The sequence below is a fragment of the Cetorhinus maximus genome, chromosome 22 (assembly GCF_964194155.1).
Source record: "Cetorhinus maximus chromosome 22, sCetMax3.hap1.1, whole genome shotgun sequence".
Classification (NCBI taxonomy): domain Eukaryota; kingdom Metazoa; phylum Chordata; class Chondrichthyes; order Lamniformes; family Cetorhinidae; genus Cetorhinus; species Cetorhinus maximus.
Window position 1 is genome coordinate 50,341,991 of NC_135900.1, and position 20,954 is coordinate 50,362,944.

The following is a 20,954-nucleotide window of genomic DNA, read 5'->3' on the forward strand; positions in this document are numbered from 1 at the left end:
TCCTTATACAAGATTAAATATGCTCCAAGTTAAATATGACTTTTAAAACTTAAATGAAACCTGCCATTTCTTTTGAACAAGAACAATTGCATGCACCAGCTAGACATCTTAGCACAATATGTTTAGCTTAACAAATGTGCTGCTGGTGTGACTAATCAAAAGTTTGTCCCCACATGAGAATTTGAGTCTGGAAATGTTTAGCCACCCATCCCAGCTGAGGTAACTTCCTAACCTTTGTTCTCACCTGTGGTGGATATTACTTTTATAGGGTTTTACAATTTTCAACAGGTGGGCTTTGTTATGCATTTCAGTCACAGAAGACTGTAATAGTTCTTCATTAAAAAGCTTGGTATCTGCTGACCTGCAATTTCAGGCACTGCCACCTAATGCCACTTGGAACAGAAACAATTCGTGTTGATTTCTATCCAAAAAAAAGTTTTCTATTATTTTGGTGACTTAAAACATTTTTCAACTTCAAAAAAGTCCCAGCTACTGTTTTTCTTTCATCTTCCCATGTGCCCCCTCACCCCACTTTTTGTCCTTCTCACTTGAGACCTAAAGTTTATCAACTCCCTTCTCCAACTGCATGCTCAAATCTTTGTGACTCCTGCCCTGCTATTTTGTTTTGTTTTATTATTTACTACTATCAGCTGTCTTGCTATTCTGGGCATTGCCTGCCTGCCAGACTCATATTTACCTACAAGCTGCTCAGGTTGTTCTTGAGATTTCTGGGACCCATGTCTGCCTCTTCCCCTTGTCAGGAAGATATAATTCTCATAATGTTATTGGAATTTATTGTAAAATAGTGTAATAGTGGGGTGTGTGAGACTTAATTGAATTAAAAGCAGCTGGTCTGAAGGCTTTGATGTATCAGAAGATAAGCTAGGTTTGAAATGTTAAGTAGGTAAACATGGGGGAAGCTTCAGCAGGTAAGGTGTAAAGGGAACATTTGTATTTTTAAAAATACCAGACTAGCTTGAATTCAAAAGAGAAGCCCGAAGAAGTTAAGAAACAGTGTTTATTTTTCCCCAAAGATTACTGGTAAAATTGGTACTCTGATAGATTTTATTATTAGAGAGGTAAAAGTCCAAAGAGTGAAACAATGGGAATTTGCATTCAAAGGAGAAAATATATATTCAGGAGAGAAGGCTTGTGTAAGGGCAGGAATTCTAAGATCTAACACAAATGTGAAAAGCCCCCAGCATCTCAGCCTCAAGCTGCTGTCTACGAGGAACTGAAGCTGAGAAATAAATCACTTTGAATTCAACTGTTCAGGGTATTGTGTGTTACTTTGCCTGGGTCTTTTAAAATCTACGTGCCTCACTGTTGCTTTAACAGAAATGTAACTGGTGTTTAGATTAATTAGGGGATTTAGAAGTTATCATAGTAATTTGTAGATCCATGTATGTGCTTAAAATCATTTCTTCTATTAAAGGTTTAATTTAGTTTTGTAAGAAACCTATAAGAGTTGGTGGCCTTTTTACTGAATTCAAAGCCCACATCTCGAAATAAGTACAAATTGCAAATAGTTGTGGCAGCTGCTTCAAGTTCCCCTCTGGGATTTGGGCAGCTTTGCATTTGCCATCCGCCTGCCATAACACACACTACCTTTAAATTCACAGCTCGTTGTGTTGCCTTTGTTTCCTGCCACTTTTCTTTTGTGCTGACTTCAGTCCCAGGTCCAACAGTGAGACTGTGCCACCATTGTCTGTTTCTCTGTTCTGCCCCAACATCCCTAACTGCTAGTAACTGCCAGTTCTGCTTTGTTATTACTGCACAGTGGTGTTAGCTTCCTGACCAATTGCTGCTCCTCTGACCAGATGATTGATTGTGCTCCTCCTCGTTTTCAGCCCTGGTTCTCTACTTATGATCAGTCAGCCCAGTGTGGATCAACACTGCTACATGTTGATCCTTTGCGTGGCTTTAATTAAGAAAATAGAAACACATGCTCAAATGAGATTAAACTAACTAGACACTGAACTGAAAACTTCGTGGCATTTAGCAATGGCATCTAGCAGATTCAAGTATTTTATGCACTGTTCTTCATATCTGTCGAATGTTGATTTTGTAGTTTAGGTCCTACACATTTACTACAAAATCTCAATTTCCACCCTCATCTCTCTTCGGTTCCCATATTTTTCACCTAGCTATGCTGCATTGTGCCTCTGTATACCAACCTATATTTTCTGTTCTGTTTTCCACTTGTCATTTTTCCATAATCTCTGCATGCCCTACCCTTCTAGTTTCTTTTTTGATTTTACACAAATGTTCCTGTCCCCTGATGTTTGTATTCAGCATATCCGCATGCTGCAAAATCTAAACACTTTATCAACTTTCAATCCATTATAATCTTCTCGCCTTTCCCATCCAAGTAGTTGACGAGGCATTTAAGAAAGCCTGTAGGATACCTGCCTTTGTAAATACAAGCATTGAATACAAAAGTGAGGAAATCATACTTAACTTTTACAAATCTCTGGTTAGTTGGAGTGTGTCCAATTTTGGACACCACACTTTTGGAAGCACGTCAAGTCCTTAGAGAGGGTATGGAGGAGATTTACCAGAATAATAATAGGGATGAAGTAGTTCAGTTAGTTGGAGAGATTAGAGTTGCTGAGATTATTCTAAAAACAGAGAAGGTTCAGGGATGGGAGCATCACTGGCTAGGCCAGCACTTGTCATCCCTAATTTCCCTTGAGAAGGAGCTACACTCATCCAAGTGCAAAACAGGCAGAAAATGTAGGGCACATGGGAGCATAGCTAGCTGAAAAATATATGAACTGAGGGTGACAAGTGAGAGATTCTTGAACCACTGCAATCCATCTGGTGTAGGTACACCTACAGTGGTGTGAGGGAGGGAGTTCCAGGATTTTAATCAGTGACAGAGAAGGAACGGCGATATAGTTCCAAATTTGATGGACAGACTTTAGGGAGTCAGGAAATGAGTTACTCATCACAGAATTACTGGCCTCTTACCTGCTGTTGTAGCCACAGTATTTATATGGCTGGTTCAGTTCAGTTTCTGGTCAGTGGTAAGCCGAGGATATTGATAGTAGGGATTCAACTTTGATAATGCTGTTGAATATCAAGAGGAGATGTTTAGATTCTCTCTTGTTGGAGATAGTCATTGCCTGGTACTTATGTGGGTGCAAATGCTTGTTGCCACTGAGCAGCCCAAGCCTTGCTGCGTATGGGCACGGACTGCTTCAGTGTCTGACGAATTAATGATACTGAACACCATGTAATCATCAGCGAAAATCCTCACTTCTGATGGAGGGAAGGTTATTGATGAAGCAGCTGAACATGATTGGGTCTAGGACACCACCCTGAGAAACCCAAACTGAGTATCGATAGCAAGTCGTTGCTGTGTAAGTGTGGTTTGACAGTATTACTAATGACACCTACCATCACTATGCTGATGATCAAGAGCAGACTGATAGGGTGGTAATTATCTGGGTTGTATTTGTCCTACTTTTTGTGATCAGGGCATACCTGGGCAATTTTCCACATTATGGAGCAAATGCCAGAGTTGCAGCTGTACTGTGGAACAGCTTTGCTAGGGGTGCACCTCCTTCTGGAGCATGTCTTCAGTACTATTGCCAGAATGTTATCAGGACCCATAGCTTTGCAGCATCCCGTGCCTTCAGCTGTCTCTTGATATCACATGGAGAGAATCAAATTGACTGAAGATTGGCATCTGTGATGCTGGGGGCCTTAGGAGGATGTAGAGATGGATCAGCCACTGACTGAAGGTAGTTGCAAATGCTTCAGCCTTGTCTTTTGCACTGGGCTCCCCCATCATTGCGAATAGAAATATTTGTGGATTCTCCTCCACCATTCATGACTGGACGTGGCAGGACTGCAGAGCTTTGATCTGATCCATTAGTTGTGGGATCGCTTAGCTCTGTCGGTTGCATTCTACTTCAGCTGTGTGGCATGTAAGTAGTTCATTGTTATAGCTTCACCAATTTAGCATTTCATTTTTAGGTATGCCTAGTGCACTCGTCATTCAACCAGGCATCATCCCCTAGCTTGATGGTAATGAGAGTGAGGGATAGGCTAGGCCATCAGGTTATAGATTGTGGTTGAATCTGTTGCTGATGGCCCTCATGGTTGCCCAGATTTGAACTGCTAGATCTGTTCCAAATCTGTCCCATTTAGCATGATGGTAGTATCACACAACAAAGTGTACTGTATTCGCAGTGTAAAGACAGGAATTTGTGTCTACAAGGACTGTGCAGTGATCACTTCTACCAGTACTATCATGGACAGGTAGATTAGCGAGGTGAGGCAAGGTCAAATAGGTTTTTCACTCTTGTAGATTCCCTCACCACCTGCAACAGGCCTAGTCTGGCAGATATGCCCTTCAGGACTGGGCCAATTCAGTCAGTACGGTAGTGGTGCTACTAAGCCACTCTTAATAGATACTTAAGAGATTTTAGTAGATCAAATAGGGAGAATTGTTTTCCACAAATACTATCTCCATCATTATAACTACTGACTTCTGTACATTATTCTCTACCATTGGCCCCAAAACACTAGCCATCCCCATCTGTCCTATTACTTGTCCTAGCAGCCAGAGGTGCTCTGTCATTTCCTTCATTAACCCCACGTCCTATAAGTCACACCCATACTCTGCCCCAAATCTTGATCCACTCGCCTGTATCTTAGCCCCTGCCCATTATTGGCCTCAAAACTCTATTGCTGTTTATTGCACCTGTAACATTGCTTGTATCTGCCATGTGCACACCTTGAGCATATCTCTGCCACTGTGGCAGAAAACCATTGACTCTTTATGGTCTGCCCAATGAACCATCTTATTCCTCCCACAGCAACCTAAGAGAAAAACTTCAGGCCAATCACTGTCCATGCAATCTTCTCCTTCGCCTGCTTCTTGAAGCAACCTATCCACTGCAGCAGCCTGAGAGAAAAAAAATACTTGATCCACTTGAGGTCTGTCCCACCCTAACGCAAGTTACATGTAAATATTTTCCCAATTGCCACTAATCTCTTCATCTATCCTGATTGTTACATTGTCAGGTCTGCTACATTGAGGGTCACAGAATTGTCAACCTTGCGAATGAACTCTTTGGATATAATGGATGGTCTCATTCTATCACACAACAAAATGTTGGTAAGTGCAAATGGTTTAGTTTTGGTTGTTAGAAAAATGTCTGTTTGGACATGAAGGATTATTAATTTCTGGGGCTGTTAAAGTCATTGCCAAATCAATTCTGCTGTTATGTTGTTCCCTTGTAGAGTTAATAGATGGATTATCTAGCTGGAGTTCAACCTTGGAACCTAATTTTAGGTTTGCTAAATCTGACATCAGATTCAGGTTTCACCAGAGAAACACAACGCAAAGTCCAATGAACATTTAAAACAGCGACATTATGATTAGAACCAGTCTGCTAAGTCTGTAGTCTATGAATGTAACTGGAATAGCCACCACTGTTGTGTGTCAACACCCTGGGCTTTAAAGTAAGCTGTGGCTCAGTTGGTAGCAACCTTGCCTCTGGGTCAGAAGGTTGTGGGGTGAAATCCCAGGACTTCAACACACAAAATCTCAGCTGACAATCCAGTGCAATTCTGAGGGATTGCTGCACTCTCAGAGGTACCATTCTTCTGGTAAGATGTTTAAAAAAAAGCCCCTTCTGCTCACGCAGAAGATCCCATGGGCACTATTCAACAAAGAGCAGGGAAGGTTATCCCTGGTGTCCTGCTCAATTTTTATTCCTCAATCGATATCACAAGAACAGATTAGCTAGTCATTATCACATTGATGTTTGTGCAAGTTTGCTGTGTTGCAAATTGGCTTTTGAGTTTCCTACATTTCAAGTGACCACACTTCAAAAGTACTTCATTGGCTGTAAAGCACGTTGGGACGTCAAGCAGTTGTGAAAGGTACTATATAAATGCAAGTCTTCCTTTTTTTTTTTAATTTTGTTATTTTGTTTTTTTTATTTCAGATTTTGTGGATCTCATTAATGGAAAATTTTATGTTGGTGTCAGTGCATTTGTTAAGGTCCAACTCAAGGTATAGATGTTTGTTGTTAAAATGCTGCATCTGTTTTATGGATATAAAAAAGGAAAATTAGTTTTTTTTTTCCCCTGTTGTATCTTTTTCTCATTGTAATCTGTGCAACATCCTGTTTTGTTTTTGAAAATCAGGACGGGGCTTTCCATGAAGATGTTGGTTATGGAGTGAGTGAGGGACTGAAATCCAAGGCACTGTCACTGGAGAAGGCCAGAAAGGAAGCAGTCACTGATGGACTGAAGAGATCTCTGAAGTATTTAACCATTTACTTCTTTGATACTGGTTGCTTCACAGCATTAGAGTTCCAAAATTTAACCAATTGAGTTGTACTTTAAGTTATATTTATTTAAACTTGAGCTACCATTCATTGTCTCTGAAATTGGAGGGATTTCAGACTCGTTTCAGGAGTTCAAGCGGAAAATATTTTGTCCTTAAATGTCCTTGGTTCGACCTCTGTGGTATTAAATTTATTATTTTTTCTCTTTCCTTTGACACCTCCCATGCCCCAATAATGTACACACATACATTTGTGATGGTAAAAAATTATTTGATTCTGTTCCCTAGTGACTCACTTGGTGAAGTTCCAAGGCATACAGACCAGTATGTCCCAGGTTCAATTCCAGGGAAACAAAAACAAGAAAATGGCACAATGCACTGTCAGAACTAATATGTACTACCTAAAACAAATGAATCATGATTTGATGAGAAAGGTCAGATGTGTGCTCCTCACCTAGGGAAAAGGCTTTCATCACCTCAAGTGCGAACGAGAAATGCGATTTCATTGTAATGAATAGGTATGACTTCAGAACTGATTTATAAAGTTATAAATAATATACTTATCTATAGTAAGCGATCAAGGATAGGAGAGTGAGGCAAAGGGGATAGATGTTTAACAAATCTAAATTTTAAAACTCCATTATAATACAATAATTTCCCAACAAATTATATTACTGAGAACTCTAGGTTAAATTGGTTACCTTACCTGGTAACTTTTATTGTTAATTTTGAATGTTGATCAAGGACAGGATTGAATAAATGACCATGGAATAACAAACCCCTGGGAAATGCACACAACTCAATAAAAAGTTCGCAATACTTTCTAACTGATTCAAAAGCAGCATAAATATGGCAGAATACTCATCAATGTTTTATTTTCAGATCCTTTGGCAACGTCTTAGGTAATTGCATTCTGGATAAAGAGTATCTGCGATTAGTTAATAAACTCCCCCGGCAGGTGAGGATTTATTCAGAAGACTTGTTGTAATTACATTATTACTCTGTGACATACAATCCCCATCACTAACAATGGGTGCATTGATGTTAACATGATTTGCCTGCTTTTAACAATGACCAGTTAAACTGTAATGGTATTGCCTGCTTATTTCAATCTCGGTGTTAACCCTCCTCATTTTTTTGCTCTAACAGACTAAACGTGTTCTATTTCAGCTGGTCAAGAATAATTCAGATGCTAAAGATTAAATGTTGTAATGATCTATCTAAGGGCAAGTCCTCTGCTCCTTTCTCTACACCTTGTGGTATTGCACTTCCTCTTCATTTGCACATAAGTGTCTCCAATTTCAATGAACAATGAGCAATATGACTAGGGAAAAGAATATATGAGGGGGTTTTCTATTGCCTTCCTCATGTGCTTAAAAGAAACACAAATCCTCTTCCCGAAGTAAGCTCTAACTGTAAGCAGTGGTTATCCCTCTAGGATCTAGCTCTTATGCCATTAGTCATGGCTCGTAACTCTGAGCATGGGACCCTTCCCTGGGCCAAAAGGCAGGGATGTCCACCCCTTTTCCTCCTCTCCCAGCCTGTCTTGTGGGTAGGTTTTTGGGGAGGGAGGAGCAGGAGCAGGAGAAGGGGGCGGCAAGTCCACTCAGTCCGTGTTCTCTCTATCTCTCTCACTTGCTCCTCACTCTCTCAGATACACACACAGACTCATTCACTCCCCGCCCAGGCCTGGGAGGTTTGGACGTTTTGGATAATTCCTCCCGAGGAGGAATTTGGGACTGTAAAGGTGCCGAGACGCGTTTCCTCATTCTGAGACTCCAGCTGTCCCAGGGGACCAGCAAGTGCTATTGCTGCGACTGCAGTTTCTCGTGGCCTCCTCGGCCTGCTTTTCCACCTGAACCTCTGCTCCTTTAAGGGGCCTGCACTTGCATGGAAGGGTGAGAGAGAGCGTGACCAAAGGCAGAGAGAGAATGCACCATGGCTGTGAAAACAAAAGAGAAGCCACTTGCCTTTACTGCTCACTGCTCCTCCAATCACAGACTCTTTCTCTCCTGAATTTGCTGCTGACAGGCTGACCAGTGAGCCTGTCAGCAGCAAACACAAGATAGAAACAGCCTATAATTGGAGGAGGAGCGCCTTGCTGATCTGTCACTTCCACTTAACTATATTTTGAATAGTGAGTCCATGGGCTGCATTCTGGGCTGTAAGTTGGACAACCCTGCTCTGGCCCAAGCTAGGCGACCCTTCCAGCCTTGTTTTAACACTACCATGAATTTGATTTTTTCCACACGAGCACAAGCTCCCACCTGCTTGCCTACATAGTGAACTATAGAAACTTTTTGATTTCTAGCAGCTCCCTCTCCCCAGCCAGGACTGGTGTCTGTCTACAATATTCATTGATTTGTAAGGAAATCTGTAACCTGATCCCAAAAGTGCACTCTTCCCCCATGGCAATGTGAAACACATTAGCCTTCCATTCAGGAAGAATGCTGATTAGTTATTATTGACTGCAATTTTTTTTCATCTTTAAGTAAATGGACAGCTTACAGCACAACTGTTTGCAACCTGATACTTTCAACACCTTTCTGGGACTTTGAGACTCGGAGTGAACTCTGAGACTGCTGCTATTTTCTCCAATCACGAACACCTTACACCATCACCAAAGTGACACAATCTGGGCCTCCCTTTGATCTTTAGCCGCCCCCGACCTATTGTCAAGCAAACTTCAGAACAGTAAACCTGACCCCTTCCATTTTACCTTAAATTAAAGAGACAGTTCTAAGACATAACAATCTTATAAACCTCATAATTGCAACAATAGTTAGTGTATAGATGTAATCTAAATCACCTTTTTTGTTATAAGATGTTGACAAAAGATTGATTTTCTTTATGTTTTGCAGGAAGCCATTTTGTCATGTCCCCTATGACCTTGGATTTTGGATGACTATATTCTTTTTGTTCCTCGCTCCCCATTAAATTTTTTAACTTTTCTTGCACAATAACTGTCCCATTTTGTTAATTTAGCCGGCTTGTTGCCAAGTTTTTCCCTGCCTTCTAAAAAGAACAAGAGGGGCACATAAGTTCTGTTTTAACGTTCCCCTTCGCTGTAAAACATTTTATTCAGTTACCTGCGAAGAATATGCAGCAGATTAGATCAGCAAGACATTAATTACACTAAATAGTCACTTGGTAGTACAGAACTTGAGTATTGCTGAAAAATAGAGACGTACTATCAAAGCTTTTCGTCTTGCACTCATCAGTAATCGCAAGAATTACATCAAACTGAATTATTTAATGTTTTCTTTTTCTGGGCACTGATTTGTGCTGTGGTACAGATTTCTGGGCACCAACCATCCTCAATAATCTCATTAATTCTTCACTTGTGGGTTTACAGTGTCAACAGGTTACTAGACTATTAGGTTATATATTGCTGAGCATAGTTCTGTCATCTTCCCACAACCCACACAGAGGTACTTGGCTATAGTGAGCACTCAACAATCACAACTGCGGTTAGTGAATGGCTTTTCTTTTACCCTTCCAAGCTAGTATATTCTGAGGCCATTTTTAGGCATCTTTAATGGAACCTTATCAGAAATTAATCATCTGAGCACAGACTAAGACAGAATATAGAATCTGCTAGACCCAGCACCAGAGTTGTGATTGTATATTTCTGCTGACAATGGGAAAGTTCAACTGAATAATTTAAGGCTATACGTAATGTTATTCTTGGAACTAGGATGTACAAAGGTAAAAAGGACCTTTGGCATCTCAAGGATCAGTTACTATTTTGGAGTCAAATAGATCTGATTCACTTACTTCACATATGTTTTGCACAAATGTTAAGTTTTTTTTCTCTTTTAGCAATCAGATTTTCAGCTGGCTGATGCTAAAAGAAGGGACAATGAACCCATGGTTCAGAAAGCTAGATACAGCAGCATGTTACAGGCTCAGATCCAGCCTCTGTCTGCTCCTGCTTCACATTCCCCATACGAAGGTGTTAAAGAAGAGATAGCAGAAAGGAAGGAAAATGTTATAGAAGGAACATATAGTTTTTCACGGTTGGTGTTTTTGTAGATTTCAAACGTTTAAGTGATGAACAGATATGATTGATATAGTGTTCTCTCTATTGCTTGTCTGATTATAAATTGCAAACTGCTAAAAAGTTTTGTGTGTGAACTTCTAATCCTAGAATCTCTCTTGGCATGTTATCACAGTGGCCTAGTTGTGATCCAACAGGAATTCTGTCAGATGATATTGCTTTTGGTGTTTCACATGTAACTGTGTCAGAGCTTCACAGATTTGGTACTTCATTCTAAGGTGTGACACAAGTTTTCTACATTCCCCATTGAACCAGGGTTGATCATCTGGCTTAATTGTTAAATTGTCTTCCCATACGATTAAACTTGGTTATAACTGTGCCTTATATGCTACTTCATAGGATATCAGGATTCCATCCTTAAGGACATAATAGGTATTTATGACAATCTTTAATGCTTATTTTCAGGATAGCCCAGTATTTGCCATGGGTTACTCGTCCAATGCCATAAGTACTACACTACTGAACCTATTTATACAGATCTATTGTCCCTTATGAAATTTAAAGGTACGAGAAAAACTGTTTCCTCCTTGTGCTAACTTTTCTGCAGAGTATGGTTGCACAGTCTATCCTCCAATATTGCCTTGAGTAATCGAACCATCCTACTGTAGATTATTTTGACATATTTGAGGAAGTTGGATAGATGCATGAGAGAGTAAGGGGTAGAAGAATATGTTGATAAGGTGAGATGAATTAAGGTGAATGAAAGCTGATAAACAATGACAAACCTGTTGAGTAAGAAAACTTGTTTTCAGAGTGTAGATATATCTTTTTATGCCTATTTTATAAAACTCTCTCAAGCAAGTCCCAACTGGTGATAACTTCAAGAGTATTCTCATTGTCTTGACGTTTAGGTAAGCTTTTGATAATACGTCGGGGAAGAAATAAAAAACCCCATCTGTTAATTTTTAGCAACTGCACCACACCTTCGTAAGATCTCACTTCAGTCTTTGGAAGTCTTAAAGTATCATGTCAGATCTCATAAGGCTTAAGATATCAAGCAAGTTTCTTATGAGAGAAATTAGTAAGGGTCATGTAATATAGTTACATATTTAGACATTCTAACTTGTGTGCAAAATTGTAAGATTGTATTAGTTGGAACCAAGTTAACATAGACTTCCTTTATCACTTAATCTTTGAAAGCTCAACCCAGCTTTAAAAAAAAAATCAGTTAAGAGTTTCAAACTGGTTCCTCACTAATTTTCAAAACTGACCTGGCTGTCAGAGATAGAAAAACATTCTGTTAACTACATTATGCACCCCCTTTTGTTGCATCATATCCTTGGGTATATTTCAATATGTTGAACTGAAGGAGCAACAAAATTAACTGATATTTAGATACCAACAATAGTATGATCTTGCTAGGTTCTGTAGTTTTCGTTATTTCAGTCTTATTATTTTTGATGAACATAAAATACAGATATAGGGAATACAGTGGAGAACCCCTGCACAGTGCTTGCCAACATACAGGTTTGGCCCACTCTTTAGCTGATTTCCTGACATCTACATATTGCCATGCAGTGACCAGGGACTTAAATGCAGAAAGGTAAAATCAGAAGGATCGCTGTCACTATAAAAGTTACCCTACTGACCAAATTACTCTGCCACAGAAATAGGAAATGGAGCCTACATATTAGGACCACTGTCGCACACCACCTTATTGTCAGTTTAAAATGGCATACGTGGAAGTTTAGTTTCTCTCTCAAGGGGCCACTGAGAAAAATAGACTGGATTTATCCTTAGATTGTTGGGGAGGGGAGGGTAGAGGAAGAGTAGTATCTGAATAAACTAATTGTATGGACTCTAATTACACAGAAATACAGATTGCAGCACTGACCTAACTACCCTGCCACAGGAGGAGTTGGATCCCACGTACCAACGGAAACTTAGACAGAAGCAACTCCAACAACGGTTCAGAGAACAGATGGCAAAGAAAGTGAAGACACAACCACAAAACAATGATAGTTCCACTGGAATGCAAGCAAGCAATCACCCAGGTACTTTAGATTCACCTGTGGAAAAAGTACAACAGTCCAAACTGTCAGAAGATCTTCCAGATTCTGTTGGTCAAAAAAAGCTCCTCAAAAAACTGCTGCATGTGCACTCAAATTTCATCTATCAGTTAAAAATTTAATAAATTGTTCTTGATATCAAATCACTCTAATTTGAAACAAAATTGTAGCAGAAAAATGGTGAACAATTTTTAAACTGAGTAATATTCAGTTCGGTGAAAAATTTGATATTGTACCATTACAGTTATAAATAACACAACAACTTTTATCCAGTGAGCATTGTAGAAATGAGTGACATCCAGGTAAGTAGATAATTGGTGGGCAAGGAATCAAGAGGCCAAGGTGAGGGAAAAGCGTGGTCAAAGAGGAGGTTCTGGAGGTTTTTGAAGGTAAAAATGCTGAGGGAGGAATTTGCAGTGAGCATCCATTTGATGTTGTAGGAAGGAAACAGGGAAATTGAATTCAATAAAGTGAATTTCACAACTTCTGGGCTGGCACCAGAAAAACATGACTATGAAAACTGCTGGTTTGTTGTAAAGTAGTTCATTAATGGCCTTCAGAGAAGAAAACCTCTCACCCTTACCTCATCTGACAGATGACTCAAATCCACACTATATGGCTGGCTGTTCATGCTCTTTGGGCAAGAAAGGATGGGTAATAAATTCCAGCATTGCACACGTCGCAAGAGCAATTTTTTTTTTTTAAAAAGAGATCTTGGTGACAGATCCAATGTGGAGAAGGAAGCCGATCTTACATTTGAGCAGTACACTGAGGTTCTAAGTTCAACCTGAAGGGGCAGATGGAGTCAAGGGCCGGAGGTAAATAGATGTTGTGAGAGGTGACGATGGTGGTTTTGGCTTTGTATTATAACAGAAGAAATTGTTTCATCCATTTTAATGTTTTATAGGCAGTTGGGGATGGTTGCAATATGGATGTGGACTTGTTAAATGGAATTAGGTGTCAGCATAAATGTGGAAGCTGACATCATACTTCTAGAAAATAAATGAAGAAGAGGTATAGGGTGCACTAAAGTTGCCTGTGTAGACACAAAAGAGTCCATTTGAAGGATTATAGTGTCTTTGTTGCAGGTATGAATCAAATTAGGAGAAAGTCATGCCACTGAGTTGGATGGTTCAGAAAAGATGTTCAGGAAGGATGAGGTGCTTGATAATGTTAGGCAGCAAATAGGTTTCAGAGGTTGATAAGGAACGAAGTAATACACATTCATAGTCACAGGATATCAGGACTTTGACTAGTGCAGCTTCAACGTTGAAAGTGTGACAAGCAAAGTGGATAATGGGGATCCTGTAGATGTAGTATATCTGGACTTCCAGAAGGCCTTTGATAAGGTGCCGCACAAAAGATAAGATCACATGGAGTTAGGGGTAATATATTAGCTTGGATAGAGGATTGGCTAACCAACAGAAAGCAGACAGTCAGGATAAATGGCTCTTTTTCTGGATGGCAAGCTGTAACTGGTGGAGTGCCACAGGATTCGGTCCTTGGGCCCCAACTATTTACAATCTGTATTAATGACTTGGATTCAGGGATAGAAGGTACTATAGCTAAATTTGCAGCTGACACCAAAATAGGTGGAAAGTAGGTTGCAATGAACAAATAAGAAATTTACAAATGGATATGGACAGGTTAGGTGAATGGGCCAAAATTTGGCAGATGGAGTTTAACGTGGATAAGTGTGAGCTTATCCATTTTGGTCGGAAGAATAAAAAGGTGACTTATTATTTAAATGGAGAGAAACTTCAGAATGCTTCAGTGCAGAGGGATTTGGGTGTCCTCGTGCATGAATCGCTGAAAGCTAGTATGCAGGTACAGCAGGTAATGAGGAAGGCAAATGGAATTTTGGCATTTATTGCTAAAGGAATAGAGTATAAAAACAGGAAAGTGTTGTTGCAACTGTACAAGACATTGGTGAGACTGCACCTGGAGTACTGTGCACAGTTTTGGTCCCCTTACTGGAAGAAGGATGTAGTTGCATTGGAGGCGGTTCACTAAATTGATTCCAGAGATACGGGGCTTGTCTTATGTGAAGAGATTGAGCAGTTTAGGCCTATACTCGCTAGAGTTTAGCAGGATGAGAGGAGATCTAATTGAGCTATATAAGATGCTAAAGGGGATAGACAAAGTAGACGTGGAGCAGATGTTTCCCCTTGTGGGGCATTCTGGAACGAGGCGCCATAGTTTTAGGCCAAAGGGTGGTAGATTTAAATCAGAGATGAGGAGGAATTACTTTTCTCAAAGGGTCGTGAATCTGTGGAATTCACTACCTCAGAGTGCAGTGGATGCCGGGACGCTGAATAAATTTGAGGAGGAGATAGACAGATTTTTAATTAGTAACAGGTTGAAAGGTTATGGGGAGAGGGCGGGAAATTGGAGTTGAGGCCGAAATGAGATCAGCCATGATCATATTGAATGGCGGGGCAGGCTCGAGGGGCTGAATTGCCTACTCCTGCTCTTAGTTCTTATGTGAGTTGGAAGGCCCCAAACAAAGATTGAGCACAGCAGTGAAATGCCAAACATACAAAATTACATGGGTGACTAGGGGTTTTGCTATATCTTAAATGGGATTATGTTTTTCCAAAAATTCATTAGCAAAGCTCGAATGAAAGAGAATCATAACCTGTACAGAAGCATATATAATTTATTCAGTGAACATGAGAACATTTGAGATTTCTTCACACTCTAAATAGTTTAGAATTAATTGGAGTGCCATGCTGTAAGTGGCATTAATTTTAAGCATATCAACTCTGGTTTTACTATATATTAGTTTAATCTGCCTACCCTACCCTCCCCAAATATCAGCTGCATAAAATAGAAAAAAAAACTCTTCCTTTATCTTGGAAATCTGACTGCACATGAAATCTATGCAGTCAGGCTTAAAAATTTATGTTTCCACATTTCATTCAAAAGCCTCATTGACAGCATTTTTAAACTTTAAAAAAATGTCTCCTTTTCCACAATGCAAGCAATATTTCAATTTTTTAAATGCATTTATTACCATTTCTCTTCTGTCCTCAACTCCCACCCAAGTACAATATATCTTGCAGAGACCCTGATGTGCTCGCCTACATACCTCTGGACACCATTTATATCACTGCCTGGGATGCGCACTTGACAAAGTAATTAGGCCTGTACCTGATGAAGATCAAGGCTTTAGCCTGTGATTTGAGCTCTAATTTCTTGAGCTTGAGAGGTTGCTCATAAGCAAGTACTCTTTAAGAATAACCAAAAAAGTCAAGTTCCTTTATTGCATAGGGTGCCAGGACTTTTATCAGATTTTTTACAATCCCTCTAATAATTATATCCCCATGAATATACCAAACCCTGCCCCCAACAAACTCCTACATGATAGAATCCTTGAATTATTTGTATATTTAATTTAATACTCTGTAAAAATAGATTCAGAATTTTAGAAGTCAGCACTTTCCAATGGTGGAACTTAGGAGATGAGCAATTCACTGTATGAGGAATCACTATCAAGAACATAGACTTAGGAGCAGGAGTAGGCCATTCAGCCCTTTGATAAGATTCAATAAGATCATGTCTGATCTGGTTGTGGTCTCAACTCCACTTTGCTGTCTTCCCCCCATAACCCTGGACTCCGTTGTCTATCAAAAATCTGTCTAACTCTGCCTTGAATAAATTCAAAGACCCAGCCTCCGCTGCTTTCTGGAGAAGAGAATTCCACATACTAACAACCCTTTGAGAGAAAACAATTCTCCTCATCTCAGTCTTAAATGATAGACATCTTATTCTTAAACTATGTGCACTGATTCTAGTGTCTCAAGTGAAAACATCCTCCTGGTATCTACCCTATCAAGTCCTCTCAGAATCTTACATGTTTCAAGAAGATCACCTCTCATTCTTCTAAACTCCAATGGGCATAGGCCAACCTGTTCAACCTTTCTTAATAAGATAAGTCCTTCATCCCAGGAGTGAGTCGAGTGAACCTTCTCTGAACTGCTTCTAAAGCAGTTGTATCTTTTTCAAATAAGGAGACCAAAACAATACACCGTACTCCAGATGTGGTCTCACCAAAGCCCTGTACAGCTGCAGTAAAACCTCCCTACTTTTATATTCCATTCCTCTTGCAATAAATGATAACATTCCATTTGCCTTCCTAATCACTTGCTGTAGCTGCATACTAACTTTGTGATTCATGTATCAAGACACCAGACCACTTTGTACCATCAGGTTCTGCAGTCTCTCTCCATTTAAATAGTATACAGCTTTTCTATTCTTCCTGCCAAAGTGGAGAAGTGAACATTTTCCCACATTATATTCCATCTGCCAAATTTTTGCCCATTCATTTAACCTGTCTATGTCCTTTTACAGACACTCTACCTCTTCTTGACAACTTGCTTTCCTACCTATCTTGGTGTCATCGGCACCCTTCATCCAAATCACTGATATAGATTGTAAATAGTTGAGGCCCCAGCAGTGATCTCTGTGGCACTCCAGCTGTTAGTTTGCCAACCTGAAAAAGATCCATTTATCCCTACTCTCTGCTTCCCGTTAGCTAACCATTCCTTTATTCATACTATATTGTGAATTACTTTCCCACATTGTGATAATTTCTTCTGTTTGTGTCTCTTCCTCGTGATGCTTCTCTGAAAATAACTGTCATTTAATGTTTTTATTTACTTGTGCACACTGACTTCATTTAAATTGTTTTCCCCCTCCTTATCGTGGCAGCAGGGAAGCCTAAATCACCACCACAGGTGAATCACAGCACACCAGTCAGCTATGAAGCACACTTTGCCGAAGACAAATTCCTGGCTGGTAGGTTTTTATTCAATGCTTTTTCATCACTGGGGTCGCCACTTCTTTTATTCAGATAGATTAATGAAAATGTATTTTACAAGCTTTAATTATAATGGTATCTCTGAGAAATGAAAGGTTAACCATTTGCCAGTAGCCAGATGGAACTTGCCATATTGGATGTCCCCACCAGTCAGTCCAGTTAGAACATAATAAATAATAGACTTAATGGTCCCTTGAACTTGCCCCGCTATTCAATGCGATTCTGCCTCAATTCCACTTTCTTGCCCTCACCCCATACCTCTTGATTTTCTAAGAGAACAAAAATATGTCCATCCCAGCTCTTGAATATGTTCAACGATAGAGCAGACAACGCTCTGGGATCAAGGATTCCAAGATTCACAGCCCTCTGAGTGAAGAAATTTCTCCTTATCTCAACCCGAAATGATCGATCCCTTATCCTGAGTCTCTCATCTTGTTCTTGTCACGAGGTTATGCCTCTTTATTTTTTGAAAATATGACTTTTCAACATTCAACTGACTGGAAATTTTGCAATTTGAACTGAGACAGAGCAAACGGCGTAAAAATGCAAGGCCACATTCCAAGGTGAAGGTGAGAAACAAACTAATCACCTTCAGGGGAGTGTGAAGAGAGACATATTTCCTATAATCCAGACACCCATGGAAACTCTTAGCTGTCTAAGGAAGAGAGATTAAAAATGCAAAGTACTGGATACTGAAACAGTGGCTGCCACGGACAAATACACCCAAAATTGCTTGGAAATACACAATGGATGAAGTATTTCAAGGCAAGGCTGTCCAACCACTAGAGGGAGATTGTAAGTGACACAGGCAGTGTCAAAAATGTCTTCAGCAGAGGAAACAGGCGGAAGGCTGCTCTCTCTCCCTCTCTCTCTTTGGGAATAAGTAGGTCACCGGTTCAAAAAGCCAACTCTACCAGAAACCTACTAGCGAACCAAGATCCCGTAACAATTGCATCATCATCTACATCTGACTACATCCAAGAAACCGGCTAACCCAAATCAGCCACTACATTTTAAAATCTACGCCTCAAAGACAATCAAAGGACACTTAACCATATATTCTTTTCCTTTCCTTATTGGACTCTCCCTTATTTCTGATACCTGTGTGTGTGTGTGGGCCTGCATGAGGGCAAAATGCTTGACGTCGCGTTTTTATTATTTTTCTCGGGCTTAGTGGTCAATAAATTTGCTCTTTGACTCAAGAAAACCTTGTTTCATTGTCTCCTTATTGTTCACAGCTTAAATTGTTAAATACATTCTGATCCTCATGAAAAAGAAACTTAAACCTTTGTTGTCACCAACAAAGTTCACCCCTTCTCATCTAGTCGTAACACTCTAGATTCCCCAGCAAGGGACATAACTGCTGTTTCTACCCTGTCAGGCCCCTTCAGAATCTTTTCTATTTCAATTAGATCACCTCTCATTCTTCAAAACCAGAGAGTACAGGCCCAATTTACTCAGCCTGTCATCATAGGACAACCCTATAGTCTCCCGAGCTCATCCAGTGACCTTTTTCTGTACTGCCTCCAATGCATGTATACCCTTCCTTAAATATGAAGATAAAAACCGTGCACACACTCCAGGTGTGGCCTCGCCAAAGCCCTTTACAATTGTAGCAAGAGTTCATGCACTCTAATTCACTTGCAACAAAACCTATATGTCATTTGCCTTCCTAAACACTTGCTGTAGCTCTATGCTAACTGTGTCTTCCTTCAACAAGTACACCCAAATCTCTCTGATCGTATAGTTTGTAAATAGCTGAGACCCCAACCTTGATCCTTGCAGCATTCCATTAGTTTATAGCCTTAAGTTAATCCTTACTCTCTGCATCCTGTCCATTAACCAATCCACACTAATATTACCTGAAACTCCATGAGCCTTAATCTTGCATATTAACCTTTTTTGTAGTATAGTTGAATTTGTTAAGGTGTCTCATCTACTGGTTTCCCTTTTTCTACTCTGTTACATCCTAAAAAAAGCACTAAATTTGTCAAACAATTTCCCTTTCATAAAACCATGTTGACTTAGAAAATCATAGTATGATCAGACAAAGTGAATTGTTAAGACTTCCTTAATAAGAGATTCCAGCATTTTCCTGATGACTGATGTTAGGCTAACTGGCCTGTATTTCTCCATTTTTCCTCGCTCCTCCTGTCTTGAATAGTGGTGTTACATTTGTTAATTTCCAATCTGCTGAGAACATTCTAAAATCTAGGGAACTTTGGAAAATCATGTCCAGTGCATCTACTATCTCTGCAGCTACCTCTTTTATAACCCTAGGATGTAGGCCATCAGATCCTGGGGATTTATCAGTTTTTAGACCCTTAAGTTTCCCTAATGCTTTTTCTCTGCTGATATTAATGACTTTCATTTCTTCACTCTTACTAGCTCTTATTGTGTCTTCTGCTGTGAAGATAGATACAAAATATTTGTTCAGCCTCTGCCATTTCTTCAATCCCAATGATAATTTCTGCTCTCCCTCTAAGCAACCAATGTTTAGTTTAGCTACTCCTTTTTGTATACTTGTAAAAGCTCTTACGACCCATTTTCATATTCATGGCTAGTTTACACTATGTTTCTCCCTTTTTATTAACAATTTGGTCACCCTTTGCCGGTTTCTAAAACTTCCTCAATCCTCAGGCTTACTATGCTTTGTCGCATTATAAGCATCTTCTAACACTATCCTAATTTCCCTAGTTAGCCACAGATCGATCTTTCCCATTGAGATTTTGTTTTATAATGGAGCCTATTTTTTGTTGAAAGTTTTGAATCATTTGTTTAAATGTTTATTTACTGCTGAGTTTGTGAGGCTGCAACTGAAGAGGGCGCACTTCCCACCTGTGGTTGCAGTGTCTGTGACATCAGAGCCCGTGACGACCCAGGCAGCTGCCTGCATCAAGGATAGAGCAGATTTAACAAAGACAGAAGGAGGGAAGGTACTTTGACCTGACATTTAGCACGGCTGCAGAACTAGCCATTGTGGTTCACTTTAGTAGACGGTCTTTGCATTGCTTTGTGTATTAATGTATTATGGCATTATATAGTAAAAGAATTTCAAAACAAAAATACAGATTTTTGTTGGCCAGGAAATGATCGTTTGTGGGGAAATGGAGGCGCTGTTGACTGAAATCAATCAGATTAAGCTGCGTATAATAAAGTGCTTTATCAAAGCTGGATAAGTTAGTGTTTAGTGGAGTTTAAAACACTTTCAGTTTTAGTAGACTGAGGAAAGTGTTTTCAATCAACCAACTGCAATGTGGAGAAGAGAGGTTCTGCAGAAGTTTTACTTATGATTGGACAGGGAGAAGAGTCATACAACGCTAGTTGAGTGGGGGCTGGTGGGGAGGGGGGGTGCGAGTGGATTCAGCAAGTGAGAGGCAGAGGGATCAGGCCAGCAGCTGACAGGATGGCTCCCTGAGTAGCAGGGAGTGAGTGACGCCGCATTCTGCAGATGCAAACCAGTACTGGCACCAGCTCACAACTGGAATATATTGCTCTCAAAATTAATGTAAAATTCAATTGTATTATGATCACATTTTTCCAGAAGACGTTTTACTATGAGAACTAATTATCCTACCTCTGTCTCAGGTATACAAATAGTCATTTAGTAGTACAGAACTTGAGTAATGCTGAAATGAAATGCCTTGAACTCATCAGGCCAATTATCAAGAATACTAAATGTAAAGGAAGCAATCATTTGCAAAGTGGACTCTGGCCTTATTAGCAACCTTGTAAATAGGGCCCGAACCATTT

The 20,954-nt window shown here is 39.9% G+C and overlaps 1 protein-coding gene across 4 annotated transcripts in view; it reads left to right on the forward strand.

The window, feature by feature from the left end:
• The window catches only part of rad52 (RAD52 homolog, DNA repair protein), a 128,721-nt gene that overhangs the window by 6,685 nt on the left and 101,082 nt on the right, over positions 1–20,954 (forward strand). For 2 of the 4 annotated variants that reach the window (XM_078568287.1, XM_078568289.1), the window contains exons 3-9: positions 5,038–5,131; positions 5,967–6,034; positions 6,169–6,287; positions 7,193–7,268; positions 10,133–10,329; positions 12,183–12,364; positions 17,093–17,179. In XM_078568287.1, the coding sequence (XP_078424413.1) occupies positions 5,038–5,131; positions 5,967–6,034; positions 6,169–6,287; positions 7,193–7,268; positions 10,133–10,329; positions 12,183–12,364; positions 17,093–17,179 (823 nt within the window). The remainder of the gene's footprint in view (positions 1–5,037; positions 5,132–5,966; positions 6,035–6,168; positions 6,288–7,192; positions 7,269–10,132; positions 10,330–12,182; positions 12,365–17,092; positions 17,180–20,954) is intronic. The other 2 variants (XM_078568288.1, XM_078568291.1) reach the window with 2 other exon arrangements.